The 19,932-nt window shown below is 44.7% G+C and overlaps 1 protein-coding gene across 1 annotated transcript in view; it reads left to right on the top strand.

Moving 5' to 3' along the window:
• The first annotated feature begins 3,779 nt into the window (after positions 1-3,779).
• The window catches only part of SNW1 (SNW domain containing 1), a 29,171-nt gene continuing 13,018 nt past the window's right edge, over positions 3,780-19,932 (top strand). The window contains exons 1-5 of the mRNA XM_068132907.2: positions 3,780-4,005; positions 12,795-12,942; positions 13,069-13,230; positions 15,604-15,699; positions 15,841-15,947. Coding sequence (XP_067989008.1) covers positions 3,989-4,005; positions 12,795-12,942; positions 13,069-13,230; positions 15,604-15,699; positions 15,841-15,947 — 530 coding nt within the window. The 5' untranslated portion in view covers positions 3,780-3,988. The remainder of the gene's footprint in view (positions 4,006-12,794; positions 12,943-13,068; positions 13,231-15,603; positions 15,700-15,840; positions 15,948-19,932) is intronic.

Below are 19,932 nucleotides of genomic sequence, written 5' to 3'. Positions count from 1 at the left end.
TCCCGTTAGGCATATGTACTATATACGAGCGGGGTTCATTACAGCGGGCCACAACTTTCCCGGGGTACCATTGGTGCGTGTCCTTGTTCAGAATCCGAACCCGATGTCCAATAGCCAATTCAGGTAATTGCGGCCCGGCCGTTCTGTTGTATTGCTTCGCCATCCGGTCTCCACGTTCCTTCAATCGTTCCTGAATTTCCTGATGCCTTTGTTGTGCAGGAACCAACAGACGACTTGGCAGGTTGGTGCGTATGGGCCGGTTGAACAGCATTTCGCTTGGACTTGGGAGGTGGGAATCTACAGGTGTGCACCTCAGGTGTTGTAGTGCAATATCTATGTCACTATCTTCTATGTCACGCATCTTCTTCCAAAACTGTCTCCTTGTCATGATGATATTATGTTAGACAGGCGTCTGCATCAACACTCTGTTTCAGTTCCTCAAATGCAAACTGATGGTCTTCCTGCCACATGAATGGCACTCCATTCTTCAGTAAATCTCGGAGAAATGCCACTTTATCCGCAAAGTGGGGAATATGTGGTGACAGATAGCTCATCAGTCCAATGAATCGGCTCAAGTCTTCCTTATCCTGCGGTGACGGCATCTTCCGGATGATGCAGATCTTCCCAGGATCAGGTGAGATTCCTTGTTTGCTGTAGATCGAGCCGAAGAAGTCGATACGGTCGGTCTTGATGATACATTTCAGAGTTGAAAACCATACCCTCTCTTCGTGCTACTTTCATCAGGTTCAGAAGATTACGATCATGCTCCTCTTCAGTTCGTCCTGATACTGCCACATCATCGGAGATACCAATACAGCCTGGTGCTTGCTCGAGTATGCGGTCCATGGCTTGCTGGAACAGATCCTGGCTGACACATAAACCAAAAGGCAATCTCTTGAAGCATCAGTGCCCAAAAGGTGTGTGGAATGTGGTCAAATCCTGGCTTTCCTCATCCAGATGCACAGCCCAATAGCCAGCCCGAGCATCTAATTTTGAGAATATCGTGGCGTCAGCAAATTCTGGGTTCAGCTCGTGTAATGTCGGTATTTTATGTGGACACCTCTTCAGCCAAGAGTTTAGGCGTTTCGGATCGAGACATACTCTTAATCTCCCATCTTTCTTTACACTATTACAGATGGAAGAGCACCAATCCGTATGATAGTCCACTTTCCTGATGATACCCTGTTTTTCCATTTTCATTAGTTCCTCCTTCAACTTCCCTTTGATGTGAACACTACACTTCCTTGGTGCGTCAATCGATGCCTTTGCATCAGGCTTTAGATGAAGCCTCACTTTTCCTTTAAAATTCCCAATGCAGTCAAACCTGTCTGGGAACAGCCTTTTCATATCATCCACAGAATTCACCTTGTAGGCCTGTTCCTCATGGCGCATTGGTTTCGGAATCCTTGATGCTGGAGGTGCAGCCTTCAGCAATGTCCTCCGTTGCCCAGCAACGCTGTTTATGGTGACGATGTTGATCCGTTCACACGCTGGTAGTCCAAGTACTGCAGGTCCAGGTACTTCAACCACATAGAACCTGTACTTGAACCAATCTGAGTCTTTATATCGACACAAAAGCTTGAGGATTCCATGACACTTGATCGCACTGCCATTGTAAGCAGTGAGCTTGGTCCCACCAAGCGGAGTCAGATTTGACATCCATTTGTTTCCATACATGTCCTTCACAATACGCGTTGGCAAAGTATTCCCTGACGCACCTGTATCCACTTTCAACTTGTTTGTATATACCTTTCATGTCAGGGCATACAATGTTCAACAATGTGTACACTTCATCCCTCGTCTCCTTCATCCACAGTGCGGATACCCTGATCACGTGAAACGGCTTGGTGTGTTCATATGCCTCAGTGTCACTTTCGTAACTGTCTTCATCGCCTTCAGTACAATACCCCGACACTTCATTCACCGAGGTCCCATTATTGTTACTTCCCCGAAGCATACCTCTCAACTTGCTTTTGATGACTCGACGGCCTCTTCCACCCATTGCAGGACGGCGGCTCCACTCATATCCATCAGCATATCTCGTGCTTCGTTTGGGATTTTCACAACACCGGGCCCAGTGTCCCAGTTCACCACAATACTTACAATAATCATTGTGTGCTGGGCAGTTCCGTGGTGGATGTGATAGTCCACACTTTTTGCACCTTTGTCGATGTGTCATGGCATTCACAGACGATGAAGGCCCTTCCATCTTCTGGATGGCCTGCTTTCCGATTACCATTGCTTCGTACTTGCGTCCCTCACTTAAAACCAGGTCCATGTCGTACCCGACCTCCTGGTCGAGCAGATGCTTTTGAAAATCATCATGTGGGGTGCTCGCAACAATCAACTCGATAATCCGTTCCGAGAGTTCTGCTTCGGAGAAATTGCACAACCTTCCCTTCCGTCGGCATCGGTTGACGAAATCATCAATGGACTCTCCTTCTTACTGCCGAAATCTCATCATTTCCAGCCGGTGAATCCGAAAGTTTACATGAATGTCCAACTGAGCCTCGAATAATTTATATAATTTATCCGGATCCTTTTTATCATCCTCACTCAGAGTCGATGCATTGATCCGCCTCAGTCCTTCGTCTCCCACAGCAATCTGAATCTTGATGGCCTGCCTGGCTTTAGTATCGACGTCCTCGTCCGACAGCACCAAGTTCATTCGTTGCTTGAATAACGTGAAGGTCTCCGCCAGGTCCGAGCTGGACCAGTCCATTGTCGGGAACTTCGCCATGTTGAAAAAAACACGGAACGTGCCGCCGTGGTAATCCGCAAAGAAAACAAGACCAAACGTCAAACTGCTTGTTGATCTTCACGATCCCGCGCTGCCACCATGTAGTAAGTTGAGGAATCTCCTTTAATCAAGCCGTTTATTAAAGACGATACCAAGCTCTCACAGAGCACACGGCCATCATGACGAGCGGCCATTAACCACTCCAGCCACGCCCCCAGACGTCACTACGCAGCACGTAGTACCAATCACAACAGTCGGAATCGAACCGAATTTTCGGTATTGTGCAGCTAACTAACCTCATAACTGATTATACATTCCTATTTATATATTTTCAATGTCGGTTTTGACCTTTGTCATTGAATACCGCTCGCTCGTGAACCATCGTCGTCTCCTGACTTGTCTTCTTTATTTGTTTTCCCACTTGAGGACGGGGCAGCGGAGGTGGAGGATCTTGGACTTTGGGCTTGACCTTCAAACTACAAGTTATCCATAACCTTGCCACAAGACCTTGCCTTGCCATGTAATTGAACGACATTTAGACGGACTACACAACAAAACTTACGTATAGTATCACTGAATCAATGGTGTTCAATTCGTCGCCAGACAGTTGTTTTCACCGCGCTAAAATGGCGGTGGTCGTTGCTAACTGCAAGTAATCCAGATTTCCAACCAACATTAGACAGAATACAATGCAGTGTTTTCACTTATTTGGATTCATCGGTACTTTGACTTTATCTAGACGTGTAGTTATTACAGCTTTATATCTTATATTACAGCTGATCTTGCTTTATATCTTCGGTTTTGAATTCTGACGTTTTTGTTTTGTTCTCGCGGCAGGTACTTGATAAATTGATGGTATATAACAGACTTATATCGACTACGATGTGGTTCCACCTTTTGCTGCTTTATACATTTAGATTAGATATTCTTCCACGAATTCAACCAGGGTGTGTCTATTTTCTCCTTTATCAATACTCTTAAAATAATGTAAGCAATAAAAAGAAGTAAGTGTTGTGAAGAAATACTACGAAAAGAATTTGAGCGGTATCTGTTGGCCACAGCGAAATAGCTCGTGGCAGTTTAACATCATTTTTTTCTTTAAATATTAATTGCTCTATCGGCTGTTGGTTATTTTCAAGACTGGTAGTTTAGGAATGTAAAAGTTTAGTGTATGCAATTATTTTTGTTGTCAAACCGCCGTCAGATCGAAAGGAGAGAGGAAGGCAGGCAGCGAAGGTGTTTGCCGTAATGTCGGCCTTGGCAAGGTTTGGCGTTGGATTCCTAACTCTTCGCGATTCGTATTTGTCTTTTTTATGAATTCGTTATTTTAAAATGCATTTGTTATTAAAGGCTAGTTATGGAGGCGCAAGGCCTGTTTCTTGGGATTTATTTTCGGTTTTTATTTTTTCAATACAGGGGCTGAGGCTCATGGAAGAATCATCTCGATGTTTATTGCATCCTGGTGTTCTATCACATCACATCACATCACATCACATCACATCGCATTAGATTGTGGTTGTTTTTGCCGTAACATGTGAAAAAGTGATTGACTGCAACCCTGAGGTTCGCATGCACTAATTTGTACACGGTAACCATGTCATCATTTGGACGACTGGAGTCTGGAGTAGAGTGAGTGCAGGTTCAGTATCTCCAGTCTCGTGGAGAAGGTGACGTATCGCCATTCGCCAGTCTCGTGGAGTAGGTGACGTATCGCCAGTCTCGTGGTGTAGGTGACGTATCGCCAGTTTCGTGGAGTAGGTGACGTATCTCCAGTCTCATGGAGTAGGTGACGTATCTGCAGTCTCGTGGGGTAGGTGACGTATCTGCAGTCTCGTGGGGTAGGTGACGTATCTCCAGTCTCGTGGAGTAGGTGATGTATCTCCAGTCTTGTGGAGTCGGTGACGCAACTCGGGGACTAAGCGAGTTGCTAGTCTCTGTCCCTTCAATATCTTGTCCCCATCAGTCTCGTATTGCAGATGCCACACAACAATCTCATACTCGAGGTGGAGTCTGACCCAAAGTTGAGTAGAGGATTGGGATCAGTCACGTGAGGGGACGTCCGTTTGATGATCAGATCCCCATGATTTGATCTTCGTCGTGATGATGAGATGTAGTGATGAAGTTCAGTTAATTGTCAATGATGCCACCTCAATCCTCCGACTGGACATCTTGAAGATAGCTACTTCTGGTGTTTGCCAATGCAATATGTAGGACTTTGCACTTGGTCTTATTAAAGGAAGTTGCCAGCTGATATCTCAAAAAGTTTTCGACAGATTCCGACGAAATTTGGTGGATAGGTTTGGTGTGTGACAAGGATGAATGGTCCATATGCAGATCTGTCCGAACAGTGGGATCCAAAACCTAAGCTGTTCCTGGGGGATACGTTCCTGAAAACTGCCACGAATGTTGAATCTGCAAATGTGGGGGCATTGTTTGAATGGGGGAGGGGAGGGGGGGTTATTACTACATGGTCTAGGCTCGTGGAACAGCTATTACACAAAACCAGGTTTTAGAGGAGGGAGACAAGTTTGAAAGGTCATTCTTGAGATTGGACAGATGTTGTTTTTTGGCTCGAGAGAGAGTACACACACTTGTTGCGAGCTTTGTGGAACGATCTGAGGTTATCTTCAGTTGGATTTGCATTCCAGGAGGGGAATGCAAGTTGTTTTAAAGCCACTGCCTCACCACAGGATATTCAGAGTACCAAGAGCAGGAGGATGGATATGATAACTGAAGATGAGATGGGATGAATCTCTGTATATAATAATAATAATAATAATAATAATAATAATAATATATTATATAAATAAATCTATAATAAAAAAATAATTATAATATATAATATTATATTATATATATCTATCTATAATTCCAGTAATCTCTGTGTGTTTGTTTGTACGTTTGTACGTTTGTACGTTTGTTTGTCTGTGACCGCTGTTTCTCGACAACCACGGGTCCGATATACTTTAAACTTGCCAGGTATATTGCTGGGGACCCGAGGATGTGCCTTTTCAAGGTTTCATATTAATCGGACAATTACTTACCGAGCTATGTCCAAAAAACGATTCAACCAATCAGAGAGCAGCGAGCTATCGCGTGTGCCGAACGTGGCGGACACACTCTGCCTCGGATGGCACATTTGAGAGCGTATTCATTTATTTCACGTTTGCAAACTATGTTGGCGCTATGTTGGCGTTAAACGATGTTTTAAAACTAATAAAAACCCCGGGGGGATTGTCACTGTACTCGCAAGCCGTTCGCCGTTCGCTTTGGCGTTGCGAATGGACCAAAACATTTCATGCACCAAACCATTTCATGTAAAGCGTTCGCCGTTCGCTTTGGCGTTGCGAATGGACCAAAACATTTCATGGACCAAACCATTTCATGTAAATAGAGGGGGGGATATAATTTTAGATATAGATATAGTACGGGCATGCCCTAGTCTATCTATAATTCCAGTAATCTCTGTGTGTTTGTTTGTTTGTACGTTTGTACGTTTGTTTGTCTGTGACCGCTGTTTCTCGACAACCACGGGTCCGATATACTTGAAACTTGCCAGGTATATTGCTGGGGACCCGAGGATGTGCCTTTTCAAGGTTTCATATTAATCGGACAATTACTTACCGAGCTATGTCCAAAAAACGATTCAACCAATCAGAGAGCAGCGAGCTATCGCGTGTGCCGAACGTGGCGGACACACTCTGCCTCGGATGGCACATTTGAGAGCATATTCATTTATTTCCCGTCGGCAAACTATGTTGGCGCTATGTTGGCGTTAAACGATGTTTTAAAACTAATTAAAACCCCGGGGGGATTGTCACTGTACTCGCAAGCCGTTCGCCGTTCGCTTTGGCGTTGCGAATGGACCAAAACATTTCATGAACCAAACCATTTCATGTAAAGCGTTCGCCGTTCGCTTTGGCGTTGCGAATGGACCAAAACATTTCATGGACCAAACCATTTCATGTAAATAGAGGGGGGGGATATAATTTTAGATATATATATAGTACGGGCATGCCCTAGTATATATAATCTTATTATAATTCACCAAATGTCCGTCGTCCGTCTGTCTGTCTGTCTGTCCGCCCGTTCGAAGGTACCGCAAAAACGGCTGAACCGATCGCAACGATATTTTGGGTGGGTAATCCTGGGATCCCCTTGAGTAAAATAGGCTATATTGTTTTTCCAATTTCAGCGTTGGCCTCCAGCATTTTCATGTTTGGACTCCCGCATAACGTTATTTTCCTGGGTGCCGCACAAACGGCTGCACCGATCGCTGAACTGATTGGATTCGGTGACCTCGGACAAAGACCTTTTATAAGGACATGGGTTGAATCCCTGCTTGAGAGAATGCTAACCCCCCCCCCCCCCCCCCCCCCGCCATCACGGTCGTCTCTCCAACTCACAATCCCATGAGATATGCGGAAAGGACGACCCAAAACCAATTATCTTCTTTTTGATTCGTATATAAACATCATTAAAAGTAAATAATGACCTTGGCCAAAGTTGAAACGACGTGAGTTTAATCTCTACATGAGAGAATTACACATAGCTATTTGGGCGGTGTATAAGCTAACATCACTTTCTCCATTGATCTTGCCAAGGCTGTAACACCTATTGGCTCAAAATCCTTTAAACTCTTGACTTGGTAGTTTTTACAATGAAGGAAACATTAACAATGTTGTGTTAGGGATTCGGCCCTAATGATTGTTGTTATGATTATTGTTGTTGGTTCTAAGTATTCTGGTGATTGTGGTTGAAGGGAAAGGGTTATTAGAGTTAAAAGATTTAAAAGCGCTCCTGGTAAAAATGTGGCCGGAAACCCGGATCGTGACCGGAAGAAGTTGAGCGAGGAAGAGGAGGCGGTAGGAGATCGTGGACAGACGTTTTTGTTGAAGCTCCGGACCGAGCGGTCGACGTACAGTGCGAGTGAACTTTGCGCCCTTGAAGGGAAGTTCGGGTGATAAGAGATATCGCCGGCATGCGGTGGAGCCTGTGTCGTCGGGTATCCTCAGTGAGGTTCCGGAGTATCCTTGCCTCAAAGCCCGGGTTCGAGTGAAAGCCGTCCGCCATCTTTGCCACGCGAGCAACCTGCAGTGAACCGGTTTTTGTCGCGTCGGCTGGGCATTATTCCCCGGTGGTTTGCCGGGGACGGCTGTGCAAGAAAGGGCGCTTGAGAATTATACGGAGGCTCACGGATTGAACCGCAAACATGTACGTCGGAGCGCGTCTTTGTGAGGTTCCTTTCCACCGCTGTATTGCTGGGTGCTGAACCACGTGACCTCGGGGTCGCCTCGATCGCCTTCGCCTCAATTGACTTTGATCGGGCCTTGATTCCCCGATCGCGGGAGCGCATCGACTCCGCCTTGGAGGGGTACAGAGACAATGGGACTTCGCCTTGGAGGGGTACAGAGACATTGGGGAGGTGCCGTGAGTTTGGGGTTAAGGGGCTTGATAAGGTTACCATCGTAAGATTTGATAGTAGGGTTGATTGCCCCCATTGTTGTATGGCTTTTTTGTGTGATTTATAATATATTATTGTTTGTTCATAACCTGGTGTGGTTGCATTATTGATTTGACTGTTTCATTTGCTGGTTCCATTGAGGGTTTCATTATTTGCTTGATTTCAACCAAGGATAACATATCTTTCTGCCGGGGACCCTCTCGGGGTTCGGAGGTCTACCGAGACCAGAGGTAAGGGGAGGACCCTGTAACAGAAATTGGGGGCTCGTCCAATTGATATTCGTGGGCTCGCAATTGGGTCTGCGTCCGGGATATAAAAATTCCTAAATTTAGTCCGGGAATGAATTCTCTAACATTCCCAGAATTCCCAAATTTGGAACTTTTTCCAACATTCCCAAATTTTTTCCAAAAACAAACGAGAAAAAAAAAATTTGTCTTGTTTGTTAAAATTTCTTGTGTGAAGGTTAACAGGTGTTACCGGTAGTCACTATGGAGTTTGACGCAGAGAAGTTTACAGTGACCCCTAGTGAAGCACAGTTCAGAGCGTTAGTAAAATCGGACCTCTTGAAATTGGCCAAACATTTTAGCTTGGAGGTCTGAACTAATATGACGAAGGCAGAGTTGCAGACAGTGGTGATACAATCTATGGTGGGATTAGAAGCATGGGAAGAGGTAGCCTGGGATTGGTTACCAGAAGAGCAAGAAAATGTGGAGCTCCGGAAACTTGAGATGCAATTACAGAGCCAGGAAAGGGAAAAAGCAGAGGAAAGGAAAGCAGAAAAGGAAAGAGCAGCACTGGAACGAGAACTCCAGGAAAGGTTAGAAGAGAAAAAAGCACAAGAAAGAACCGAAGAAAGGAGAGTGGAAAGAGAACTCCAGGAAAGAAGAGAAAAGGAACAAGCAGAGGAAAGGAGAGCTGCAAGGGAACTCGAAGCAGAGGAGAGAAAAGCCGACAGGGAGTTAAAGGACCGTGAATTGGTGCGTCAGCAGGAAATTAAAGTCAAGGAGCTGGAGTTAATGAGAGAACGGGAAGAGGTACCATCCCTGCTGACTGGTTCGACACCTAGTCAGAACACCTGGGATGTTGGCAGACATGTGAGGCTGGTTCCACCCTTCAATGAAAAGGAGTTAGCCAAGTTTTTTCCACACTTTGAGAAAGTGGCTCGACAGTTAAACTGGCCTGAGGAGTACTGGTCCATACTAGTGCAAAGTGTTCTGGTGGGTAAAGCTCAAGAGATTTATTCGGCTTTACCGATTGACCAATGTACAGATTATGAGGTATTGAAGAAACACATTCTCAAAGCCTATCAATTGATCCCAATACCAGGACAATGTCATTGTTGGCGCTTGGTCCAGAGGGAATTAACTTTGGAAAGCTCTGGGGGTTGTGTAAAATTTTGTTGCTTTATTTTTGGGGAAGGTTGAATATTGTTGCCCACAGGAATTGCTGATTTGGGTTGTGAATTTACTTTTGCTTATTTAAAGAGGGCATGCAAAGAAAGTTTTCGCTGTGTTCAAACTTTCTTTCTTGAGGGGGGGGAAGTGTTACGGATTCGGCCCTAATGATTGTTGTTATGATTATTGTTGTTGGTTCTAAGTATTCTGGTGATTGTGGTTGAAGGGAAAGCGTTAATATAGTTAAAAGATTTAAAAGCGCTCCTGGTAAAAATGTGGCTGGAAATCCGGATCGTGACCGGAAGAGGTGGAGCGAGGAAGAGGAGGCGGTAAGCGATCGTGGACAGACGTTTTTGTTGAAGCTCCGGATCGAACCGTCGACGTACAGTGCGAGTGAACTTTGCGCCCTTGAAGGGAAGTTCGGGCGATAAGAGATATCGCCGGCGTGCGGTGGAGCCTGTGTCGTCGGGTATCCTCAGTGAGGTTCCGGAGTATCCTTGCCTCAAAGCCCGGGTTCGAGTGAAAGCCGTCCGCCATCTTCGCCACGCGAGTAACCTGCAGTGAACCGGTTTTTGTCGCGTCGGCTGGGCATTATTCCCCGGTGGTTTGCCGGGGACGGCTGTGCAAGAAAGGGCGCTTGAGAATTATACGGAGGCTCACGGATTGAACCGCAAACGTGTACGTCGGAGCGCGTCTTTGTGAGGTTCCTTTCCACCGCTGTATTGCTGGGTGCTGAACCACGTGACCTCGGGATCGCCTCGATTGCCTTCGCCTCAATTGACTTTGATCGGGCCTTGATTCCCCGATCGCGGGAGCGCATCGACTCCGCCTTGGAGGGGTACAGAGACAATGGGACTTCGCCTTGGAGGGGTACAGAGACATTGGGGAGGTGCCGTGAGTTTGGGGTTAAGGGGCTTGATAAGGTTACCATCGTAAGATTTGATAGTGGGGTTGATTGCCCCCATTGTTGTATGGCTTTTTTTGTGTGATTTATAATATATTATTGTTTGTTCATAACCTGGTGTGGTTGCATTATTGATTTGACTGCTTCATTTGCTGGTTCCATTGAGGGTTTCATTATTTGCTTGATTTCAACCAAGGATAACATATCTTTCTGCCGGGGACCCTCTCGGGGTTCGGAGGTCTACCGAGACCAGAGGTAAGGGGAGGACCCCGTAACAGTTGTTAAAAGTTTATTTTGTGATTAATTCGTGGGACCGTGGTGATTGGAGTTATGTTGTTTGGAATGAAAAAAGCGATATGGGCTTCAAGTAAATGACGACATGCCATGATGGTTTCTACTTTCTAAACGTGAACTTCGCGGATCGCCATATGCAGATTCGCCACGGTCCCACGATCGATGTTTCTAGACGTGAACGTACCCGTTTGTTTGCGAACGGTACGTTTTTCATGGAAGTCCTTCGCGAACTGGCTGTCCATGTCTGACGTGCGACTGAGGGTGCCACAGGAATGTGGAATTTATTGGTTTCATGCTTTAGCATTCGCCGTATCTGAATTGCCTGTTTGCTTCTGGCCTCCCACCTGTGCGTAGCACGGGTATCTCACTAGTTAATTATAATAATAATAATATCTGTAATAGGAGAGAACGGATTTCTGTGGAAGAATTCCCTGGGCTGAATTATTCTCTGCAGTGGTGGATGTAGGAGACCAGCCCTGATGGGTAAAAAGAAATGAATAAATAAATAAATACAATTTTAGGCCACGAAGCGAGAATGTCGAAGCAGGGTCACATGCTGTTATGAACTGCGAATATATGGTGTCCGCGAATGTTGAGGCCAACTTGTACTTGAAGAGAAGTCTTTGTGTACATTATTACCCCTCAAGTTGATTGTGTTTGAATCGACATTGTTGGAGACATTGTATCCAATGATCGATAGAGATGTTGCAGTTCAACTTTGTTACACGAGACTTTGGCTTTACCTCTGTGATCAGTATCAAGTCTGGATTTGTCCTCTCAATCATTAGTTCCAATTCAGCCATTTTGTTTAACATCAGTCCACAACAATGTTAACTTTTCAACCTTCTTTGACTCATTGGTGCCTTGTCCATTCATATGGTCATCCAGTCATTGCTGCTGGTGCTGGTCATCCGCTCCACTAACTGCACCTTCACGTTCTCGTGTCTGATGTGTTCCCAGGGCAGGATCATCAGCAACAGGGATATGACTAGCATGTTCCTTTCCACCTGAGTTGTGGGGTCTTCCAGTTCCTGGTGGAGCTCCTTCCTGTGGACTATGTTCCCTACCCTGTTTATCCGCTTTCTTCCCTTTATGATTTGTCTGCTTCACTCTCGATGACACCAGTCCACCTCTGCGAATCACCAGATTATCTTCACCTTCATCCCGTCTCTTTTTCAGTTCCTCTCTTAGTGCTCTCCTCTCTGCGCTTCAATCTCTGGTCATGTCTGGAGCAATAAATGTATTTCCCTACTTTTCAGGCTTTTCCAGATTTTTTTTTTGGCTGCCTGCAAGATTTCATTTATCTGTGTAGAATCCTTCTGCTACACCAACAGAATCCTCGCTTTGATATTCTTGTCTGAGCTTCTCCCTCCAAGCCTGACTGTTTTTGACGATGTTTACTCCATCCGCCAAATATCCCATGGTAATGGTGCCCATCACCTCCTTGCAATATCCAGTTTGGCGATCCCCAAACCTCCTCCCTTGGGTTCGACGACAATGTGTATCACAGACTCTATTCTGGAACCATCTCCTATTGTCTTCACCTGATTTGATAGTAGCTGAGAAGACCGGAGCTCTTTGTCTGACGGTTATCAGCGTAGCTCCTATGCATCCTCTTTTCGCTGGTTTCTAACAGACTTTTCATCATTTATTGTACCTCTTGCATGATTTGTCCCACCTTTTCTGTAATAAGCGTGATATTAATTTCTGGTTCAGGGTACAATCGTTGATCTGCTTCTATGTTCAGCTCAGCTCTCATCACCAAATACATGATACGGTGCAACTGACATTCTGTGGCGTTCTAGACAAGACCATCGTTCGCACCCTATCATAGTGTCTGCACCTTGTTTCCGGCAGTACTCCCGGCAAAATTGATCCTCCTGATCCTTTCCTTTTCCAATATGTATGGTGGTGTTTAGTTTCAAGTTTTACTTATCTCAAATGTACTTTGGGGGATCTGCCTGGTTTTGACACAATTTCTGATCTGGGTCTTTGCAGGCTCCTTCCAGCGCCCACGCAGGTCTCGAAGGATCAGGCCGAGTCCGAGGAGCGAGCGAGGGCACAGCGCCATGCATCCCTGGTGGCAACACGGACGGAGCCCCCTGCGTACGGTTATCGCCAGGGTTGGACTCCTCGCGCAGTCGAGGTCTGCTCCTGTCGAACCAGTCCAAACTGAAACCGTTTCGTGCCACAGTCCTCTCGGTGTATGTGAATGTGCACTACAACCGACTAACCTCACCAATGATTGTTTGACCATGCTCTTTGGCCCCAGGACTTTGCTGATGGCGGAGCCTTCCCGGAGATCCACGTGGCTCAGTTTCCACTGGACGTGGGCCGCAAGCAGAAAGCCTCAAACGCGTTGGCACTGCAGGTGGACTCGGAGGGCAGAGTGAAGTATGACGCAATTGTCCGCCAAGGGGTTTCTAAGGATAAGGTAAGCACTGAAATGTCTGCAGATCGCTCCTTGCGTTGCAGTGAAAGCTTAAATTAATTGAGCTTTCCTTAAAACCTTCACACACACACACACACACACACACACACACACACACACACACACACACACACACACACACACACACACACACACACACACACACGGCATTAATGTGTGTGCTGTCCGTCGGATAGACATTAAGTCGGAGGATAAGTCTGTCAGCGCTGGTTGGTGGTGGACGTTAAAGAATCCCACATTGCCTTGCGAAGAGTAAACAAGTTGTTACTGGAACCCTGGACAAATTATAAATTTATGCCACAGTCAAACGTCAGGCCTGGCCAGCCAGTTTCAGAAAGTCTTTGCAGATAGACTCGTTCCCCCCAAGCCAACTCCAGAAGGTGGGAATAATGAAGGTCGTTAATAAAGAAGAAGATGTAAATACACTCATGCATCTGTTAATGTTCCCTTGTTAATGGTCGTGTGTCCTGTCTACTAGCGTTATTCTGTATATGTTAAACATCTCGGTGTCCTTCACGGAGAGTAGACGAGTTATTGCCGGCACAATGAACAAATTATAAATTCCTGCCCAAATCGCGTTCAGCCTGGCTAGCCAGTTTATGAAGACTTGGACCCAAAACTTTCCCTGGCTGACCCCACCAACAGACGTGAATAATTGGGTCATTCAAAAATGAGTACTAGTTGTAGAAGTATGATGGGCGATATGAACCGTATTAGTACACTGTGTTCAAATAGGAATGCTGAACAGGCACAGGCTCACTTTTAATAAAAACGCTGTATTTTTTTTACATCATTGACATAATTCCTGGGCAAAAGGAGGCCAATACATTGGTAATCCTGCTATTAATTTGCAATTGGTCACTGGCTTTGACACCAATACAATTTTATTACGGACCCTAGGCATCAAAAAGTTACATATATCGAACAAACAATTTCGATTGGAGGACCTCGCTGCCATTAGAGAATTTAAATTGCATCAGATTATTTTTGTTTGTATACCAAGTCGAGGCTCGTGTAAGAGCTAACACATAGAACAATAACAAAGGGAGCGGAAGACAAGAGGGGGAGAGAGAGGGAAGCACAACAACGGTAGAGAACAGTGACATCGGGAGATCTGTGGAAGAGAGAGGGATGGGGTAGGGTACCCGTGATAAACAAGATGGACACTACAAGGACTTTCAGGAAAGAAAACAGGGAATTTGAAAAAGGTGGATCTGGGGTGAATCTACACAGAAAGACGTGACAGCATCTGCAGAGTAATCCACTGGCACATCTGTAAACATTTCAACACTGGTTTCAGAACAATCATGGAAACACAAACCAAATCAGATTCTTGAAAATGAACATATAGTGGTCACGCATGACACAATGATCCCATCAAGTGTTCAAGCACAAAAAGGAAAAGACTGCATTGTTGATTGAGGTTTCAGTTCCCAAATACTTTGGACTAAATGCTTCAGAAACCAAGAAAATGCTCAATTACCAGGAGCTGAAAAATTAGGTCAAGCTAAAATTGACCTTCGGGATTGAAGTCAGCTGAAATTGTAGCAGTGATAGTCGGAGCAATAGGGATGATCAGGAAAACCCTTACTGAGTATGTAAAAAAAATAATTCGGGGGAATATCACGACAAACGAGCTACAAATGGAGGCTGTTTGAGGTTCAGTTAGGATTCTTAAACGAGACCTTGGAACGAAGCTATGAGAACGAAGTTTCACAATCTGGTTGATGAATAATGATGTTTTACCGAAAAAGGAGGTGGAGATTTTGAGTTCTAGGAGAACTTCCTCCGACCTCCTAAAACCCGCATATGGAGATAACAACCTATGAGAGAAACCCTATGACATAACACATCACCTCCAAACTAGGAGACTAAAGCATGATCGTCACGAATAAACGAAAGCAGACATGTCGATCTAGATTTCGCTCTTGAATGTACTGAATCGTTTATTCGTGACCATACTAAGCACGTAATAAACACGGATCAAACCCCCTAACGTTAGAGCGCAGCTGTGATTGGTTAATTAAGACTGGTGACGTCAGTACGGACAGATTGATTTTTTTTTTTCCTCTCGCTCCACGAAAGAGATCGCAACAATGTTGACACAGCTTCGCTTCCCTTTTGGGACACGGGACAAGGTATTGCACACTTCTCCTCTGATGATCATTCCTGGTCACTCTCCGAATAATGTCCAGGCCCACACGTGCAACCAGATGTATTATTATTGAACGCACTGCCGAATGTCTCGTCACGAAGGCTGCAGCATTTGGATAGGTTAGTTTTTCTTCCAAATGTGTTGTAATTCTTTATTTTGTGTTATAATTTTTGTACTTATTATTGTGTGTTTGCCCTCAGGTAATTTACAGCCGCTACACAGATCTCATTCCCAAAGAGGTCTTGAACGAAGATGCTCCGGACCTGCAGCGACCAGACGAAGAGTCTGTCAGGGAGGTATGATGGAACGAAGTGTTGATGATGATTCGATCAGATGATCTGCATTTTGTTAAAACGTTCCCCCTTTGGGTGCGTGGCAGAGTGGAGGTGGATTATTATTAGTCGCCCTTATAATTATGCCCGGTTGTACTGTTGTAGCTCACGGAGAAGACCCGTATGGCTTTGGAGAAGCAAGTTGCTGAAAAGATCTCAGCCGCCATGCCCGTCCGTGCCGCAGACAAGCAGGCCCCTGCGCAGTATATCCGGTATGGCTGTCGTTTTATCAATTTTTCTTTTTGATGGATGTGGATATGGAGGTGGCGGAGGGCGGTATGAAGGAGAACGTTAATTTAAATCCATGTACTATATTGTTTTTGGCGTTGACATTTACGTAGAAGTATAATAGTCTCTTAATGTCCTTGTCATGCATGTAATATATGTGCAAGGTACACCTTGTGTATGATGCGTCTCACATTCCAAACATTTGCACAAAAAAATAATAAAAAACATCACCCCAGGTGAGTGGATGTAGATGGTGCGAGGAGATCTCCATCCTATCTACCTTCTAAATGACATTAACACACTTTACACTACCCGGGGTCTTTCCCTGCCAATCCATGCACGGTAAGCATTACATCACCGTTGCAAATTATGGTGCAAAGTTATTTTGAAAACTTTCTCTGCTATCGCCGTCACTGCCGACCAGCACACACATCGCGCCACGTGTGGTTGGCAGTCAGGTGCGGTAGTAGTGCGTGTGTTTCGATAATCGTTTGACAAGCCGCCTGTGAAGAAGCTGCAGATTTCTTCCGAAAGTTTTAATAGCCCTCTGCCGAGGTTAAATTGCTTAATGTGCGGCAGGTGTTTTGTGTTTTTCTGCGATGAGTCGCACGACAGCTAGTCGAATCGATGGAACGTTTAGTGCGGGAAATTGCACCGGGCGGTCGGACGCAGCTTCCGGGCACAGCAAGTTGCATTGTTTGCACTCTTCTTCGTCAGGCGCCCCGTGCAGATTTAAATGCTTTGTCTTTTGAGCTTAAATAATGTTTCATGGCAGTTCGTTCGTGTGACGCTGTTAATTAACTACCTTTTGTTCAAACTACACACGTATACATCACCGTGCATGTTCTGAAGGTTTTAAATACTGGTCCTGATATATTTGGTAATAATTAAACTCTGTTTAACCCCAATCCGTCCCCCATCCTCCACCAACAAAACAAACGGATTTTCGCTAATTGCCATCATTCGGTGCCTTCTGAGCTGCTACCCAATTGCTGCGTGTCCACCTTTTGGCCTGCTTAATCTCGGGTTGTTTCTTTTCTGTTTTTCTTTTCACCTGTAAATTTTCTTGTTTTCAACATTTTGTCAGCAAAGTATGTAAATCATTGACATCGGGCTTGATTGAAGGGCATTTGAAACATAGTCAGCCAAATAATCTATAATGTGGGGTCGGAGTTCAATCGGGTGAGGTTTGGTGCCCTTTACTTCCTGGAATCTATGCCAGACATAGCTCGAATTAGCTGTTTACCAGCCATAACCACGGTTTTATATTTGGAAGGGTTGCCCTTGAGTGCCGACCTGGACGTGATTGCATCACAACCTGTACAGAAGTACTCCTCGTGCTAGGAAAGGATATAAGGGGATGCTTGTTTTCTTCTGAGGAGCCATACACCTAACTGGATATCTCTTTCCGTATCTGGATGAACGACGGAATAATGATCATCGTGGAAGCCGGTTGGCATGTGCTTCCTCCTCATCGTGTATCACTTAAAAGTGTTTGGTGTGCCGAAGCATGTAGCTCATTGTGAGAAAGCTTTCAACGTTCGCTAAAGAACTGTCGCAGAATGAGATGATGATGACACAATTTACTGACATTGTCTTACGAGTTTGGTGTTTGTCTTGGAGGGTATAAGGTGAAGCATTACCGTCGGTACACAAACAGGCCGTTTTGCTGCTTTGTCGATGAACCCTTATTGCATTTGCCTTGTGAATGTGATAAGCTTTTTGCTGTCCACTGTAGTTCACTTTCACAAGGACAAATGCTTTTTTTTTCGTGTCCAGTTGGTGGATCATGCTTTACCTTCCTTTTTACAATAGGATTACCTATGTTGTTCCAACTTTACCACTCACAATATTGGTTCCTAGAAGGATAGCAATTCCTCGCTTAATGCGATAGATCCATTCCTGAAACATACCGTGTTAAGCGAAATCACGTTGTGCGAAAATAATTTCCCCATAATAAAAATTAACGCATAACATGACGGAGCAGTAGACACAAAGAGAAAGAGAGCGAACAAGGGAAGGCTATACTGTGTGTAAATTTAACAATTAATACAACTATAAACTACAACGACACTCGGTAGAGCGCACACCTCCTCCAGGCTGAACAGTCTGTTTTGTATCCTACTGATAGGCCAGATCTGGATTCAGACCTGAACGAAAATCGAATCGGCTTGTTCTTGTCACCTCCCCAACTCATTCCCCAAGTTTAGTCATAACTCGTCCACACCTTTTTGAAACATCATGTTATACTGTATATCGCTTTTCACCCGATCTTTCAGTGGTGAAAACCACTTAAAATGAAATAATTCTCGTATCCGAATCCATATTCAGATCTTCACCAAAATCGAATCGAAACATCATGTTATACTGTATATCGCTTTTCACCCGATCTTTCAATGGTGAAAACCACAAAAATGAAATAATTCTCGTATCCGAATCCATATTCAGATCTTCACCAAAATCGAATCAATTCGGAGGGTAATAATGCACAACCTCTCCACCAAGTTTCGTCCAAATCCGTCCACAACTTTTTGAGATATCCTGCTATATATCGTTTTTGGCCCGATCTCCCAATGGTGAAGAATCACTTAAAAAATTATACGAGCCAGATCCAAATCCGGATCTTCACCAAAATCTAACCATTTCGTCCTCGTCACACATGCTATTTCTCTTCCAAATTTCCTCTGAATCCGTCCACAACTTTTTGAGATATCTTGTTCACAGACAGACAAACAGACAGACAGGGATGAAAACATAACCTCCACCCACCTACGATGGCAGAGGTAAATAATAACTAGAACGGTACTCGGTAGAGCACATACTTTCGCCAGGCTGAACAGTTTACAATTTGTATCCCACTGATAGGCCGGATCTGGATCCTTGGCCAGTCACTTATATACACAAAAAAATTCAGAACAATTGCTTCAAAACTGTGGACAAAAATCATGTGACAAACAAACGAACAAACAAACAAGAAATGTCATGTCAAGTACGATACTTGCGAAATCCCTAAAATAAGTTGTTGGCCTATGATGACCTCAAAAATAATTGGTGGTTGAATTCAGTGACCTGGTATGCAAATCCTCTTAAAATTTCAAGTCAATCAGGTGAAAATTGAGGATTTTAGAAATTTGGCCTATGTTGACCTTTTGGCCTATGTTGACCTCAAAAATACTTGGTCGTTGAATTCAGTGACCAGATATGCAAATTCTCTTCAAATTCCAAGTTAATTGGATGAAAATTGATGATTTTAGAAACTTGGCCTATGTTGACCTTTTGGCTTATGTTGACTTCAAAAATACTTGGTGGGTGAATTCAGTGTCCAGATATGCAAATCCTCTTCAAATTTCAAGTCAATCAGATGAAAATTGAGGAACAAAAAGGAACCGCCTTTAGAGGCCATTTTCCCCCACAGAGCGGGAGTTGGCCTTTTTTTGGGCACCGTGGTCCCCTTTTTGTTTTGGAAGCAATGTTTTAAGGCCGGATGCCCTTCCTGCCACCAACCCTGTTAGTCGCCTCTTGCGATACACAGGGAATTACCAGCAAGCTGGTACTCAATTTGCCGACCTCAGAAGGATGACAGGCTGAGTCAACCCCCATGACATTGATGCAGCGATCGACCGGGATTCAAACCCAGGATCCTAGGATCCCAAGCTGGCACCCTAACCGCTAAGCCAACACCAGGCTACGGATGAAAATTGAGGATTTTAGAAATTTGGCCTATGTTGACCTTTTGGCCTATGTTGACCTAAAATATAATTGGTGGTTGAAATCAGTGACCAGATATGCAAATTAGATTAATGAACAGGATTATAAATAATGAAATTGATATATGTAGGAAAATTACTTGCCCAGACCAGGAATCGAACCCAGGTCCTCTGGAAAACTGTACCAGTGCTCTGCCATCTGAGATATCTGGGCGATCCTGACTGAACATGCAATTTTCCCCCACACATATTGCCACTTTCT

The sequence above is a fragment of the Myxine glutinosa genome, chromosome 12 (assembly GCF_964187855.1).
Source record: "Myxine glutinosa chromosome 12, kmMyxGlut1.1, whole genome shotgun sequence".
NCBI lineage: Eukaryota > Metazoa > Chordata > Myxini > Myxiniformes > Myxinidae > Myxine > Myxine glutinosa.
The sequence above is the reverse complement of the archived record's forward strand: the minus strand, read 5'-3'. Positions and strand labels throughout refer to the sequence as shown.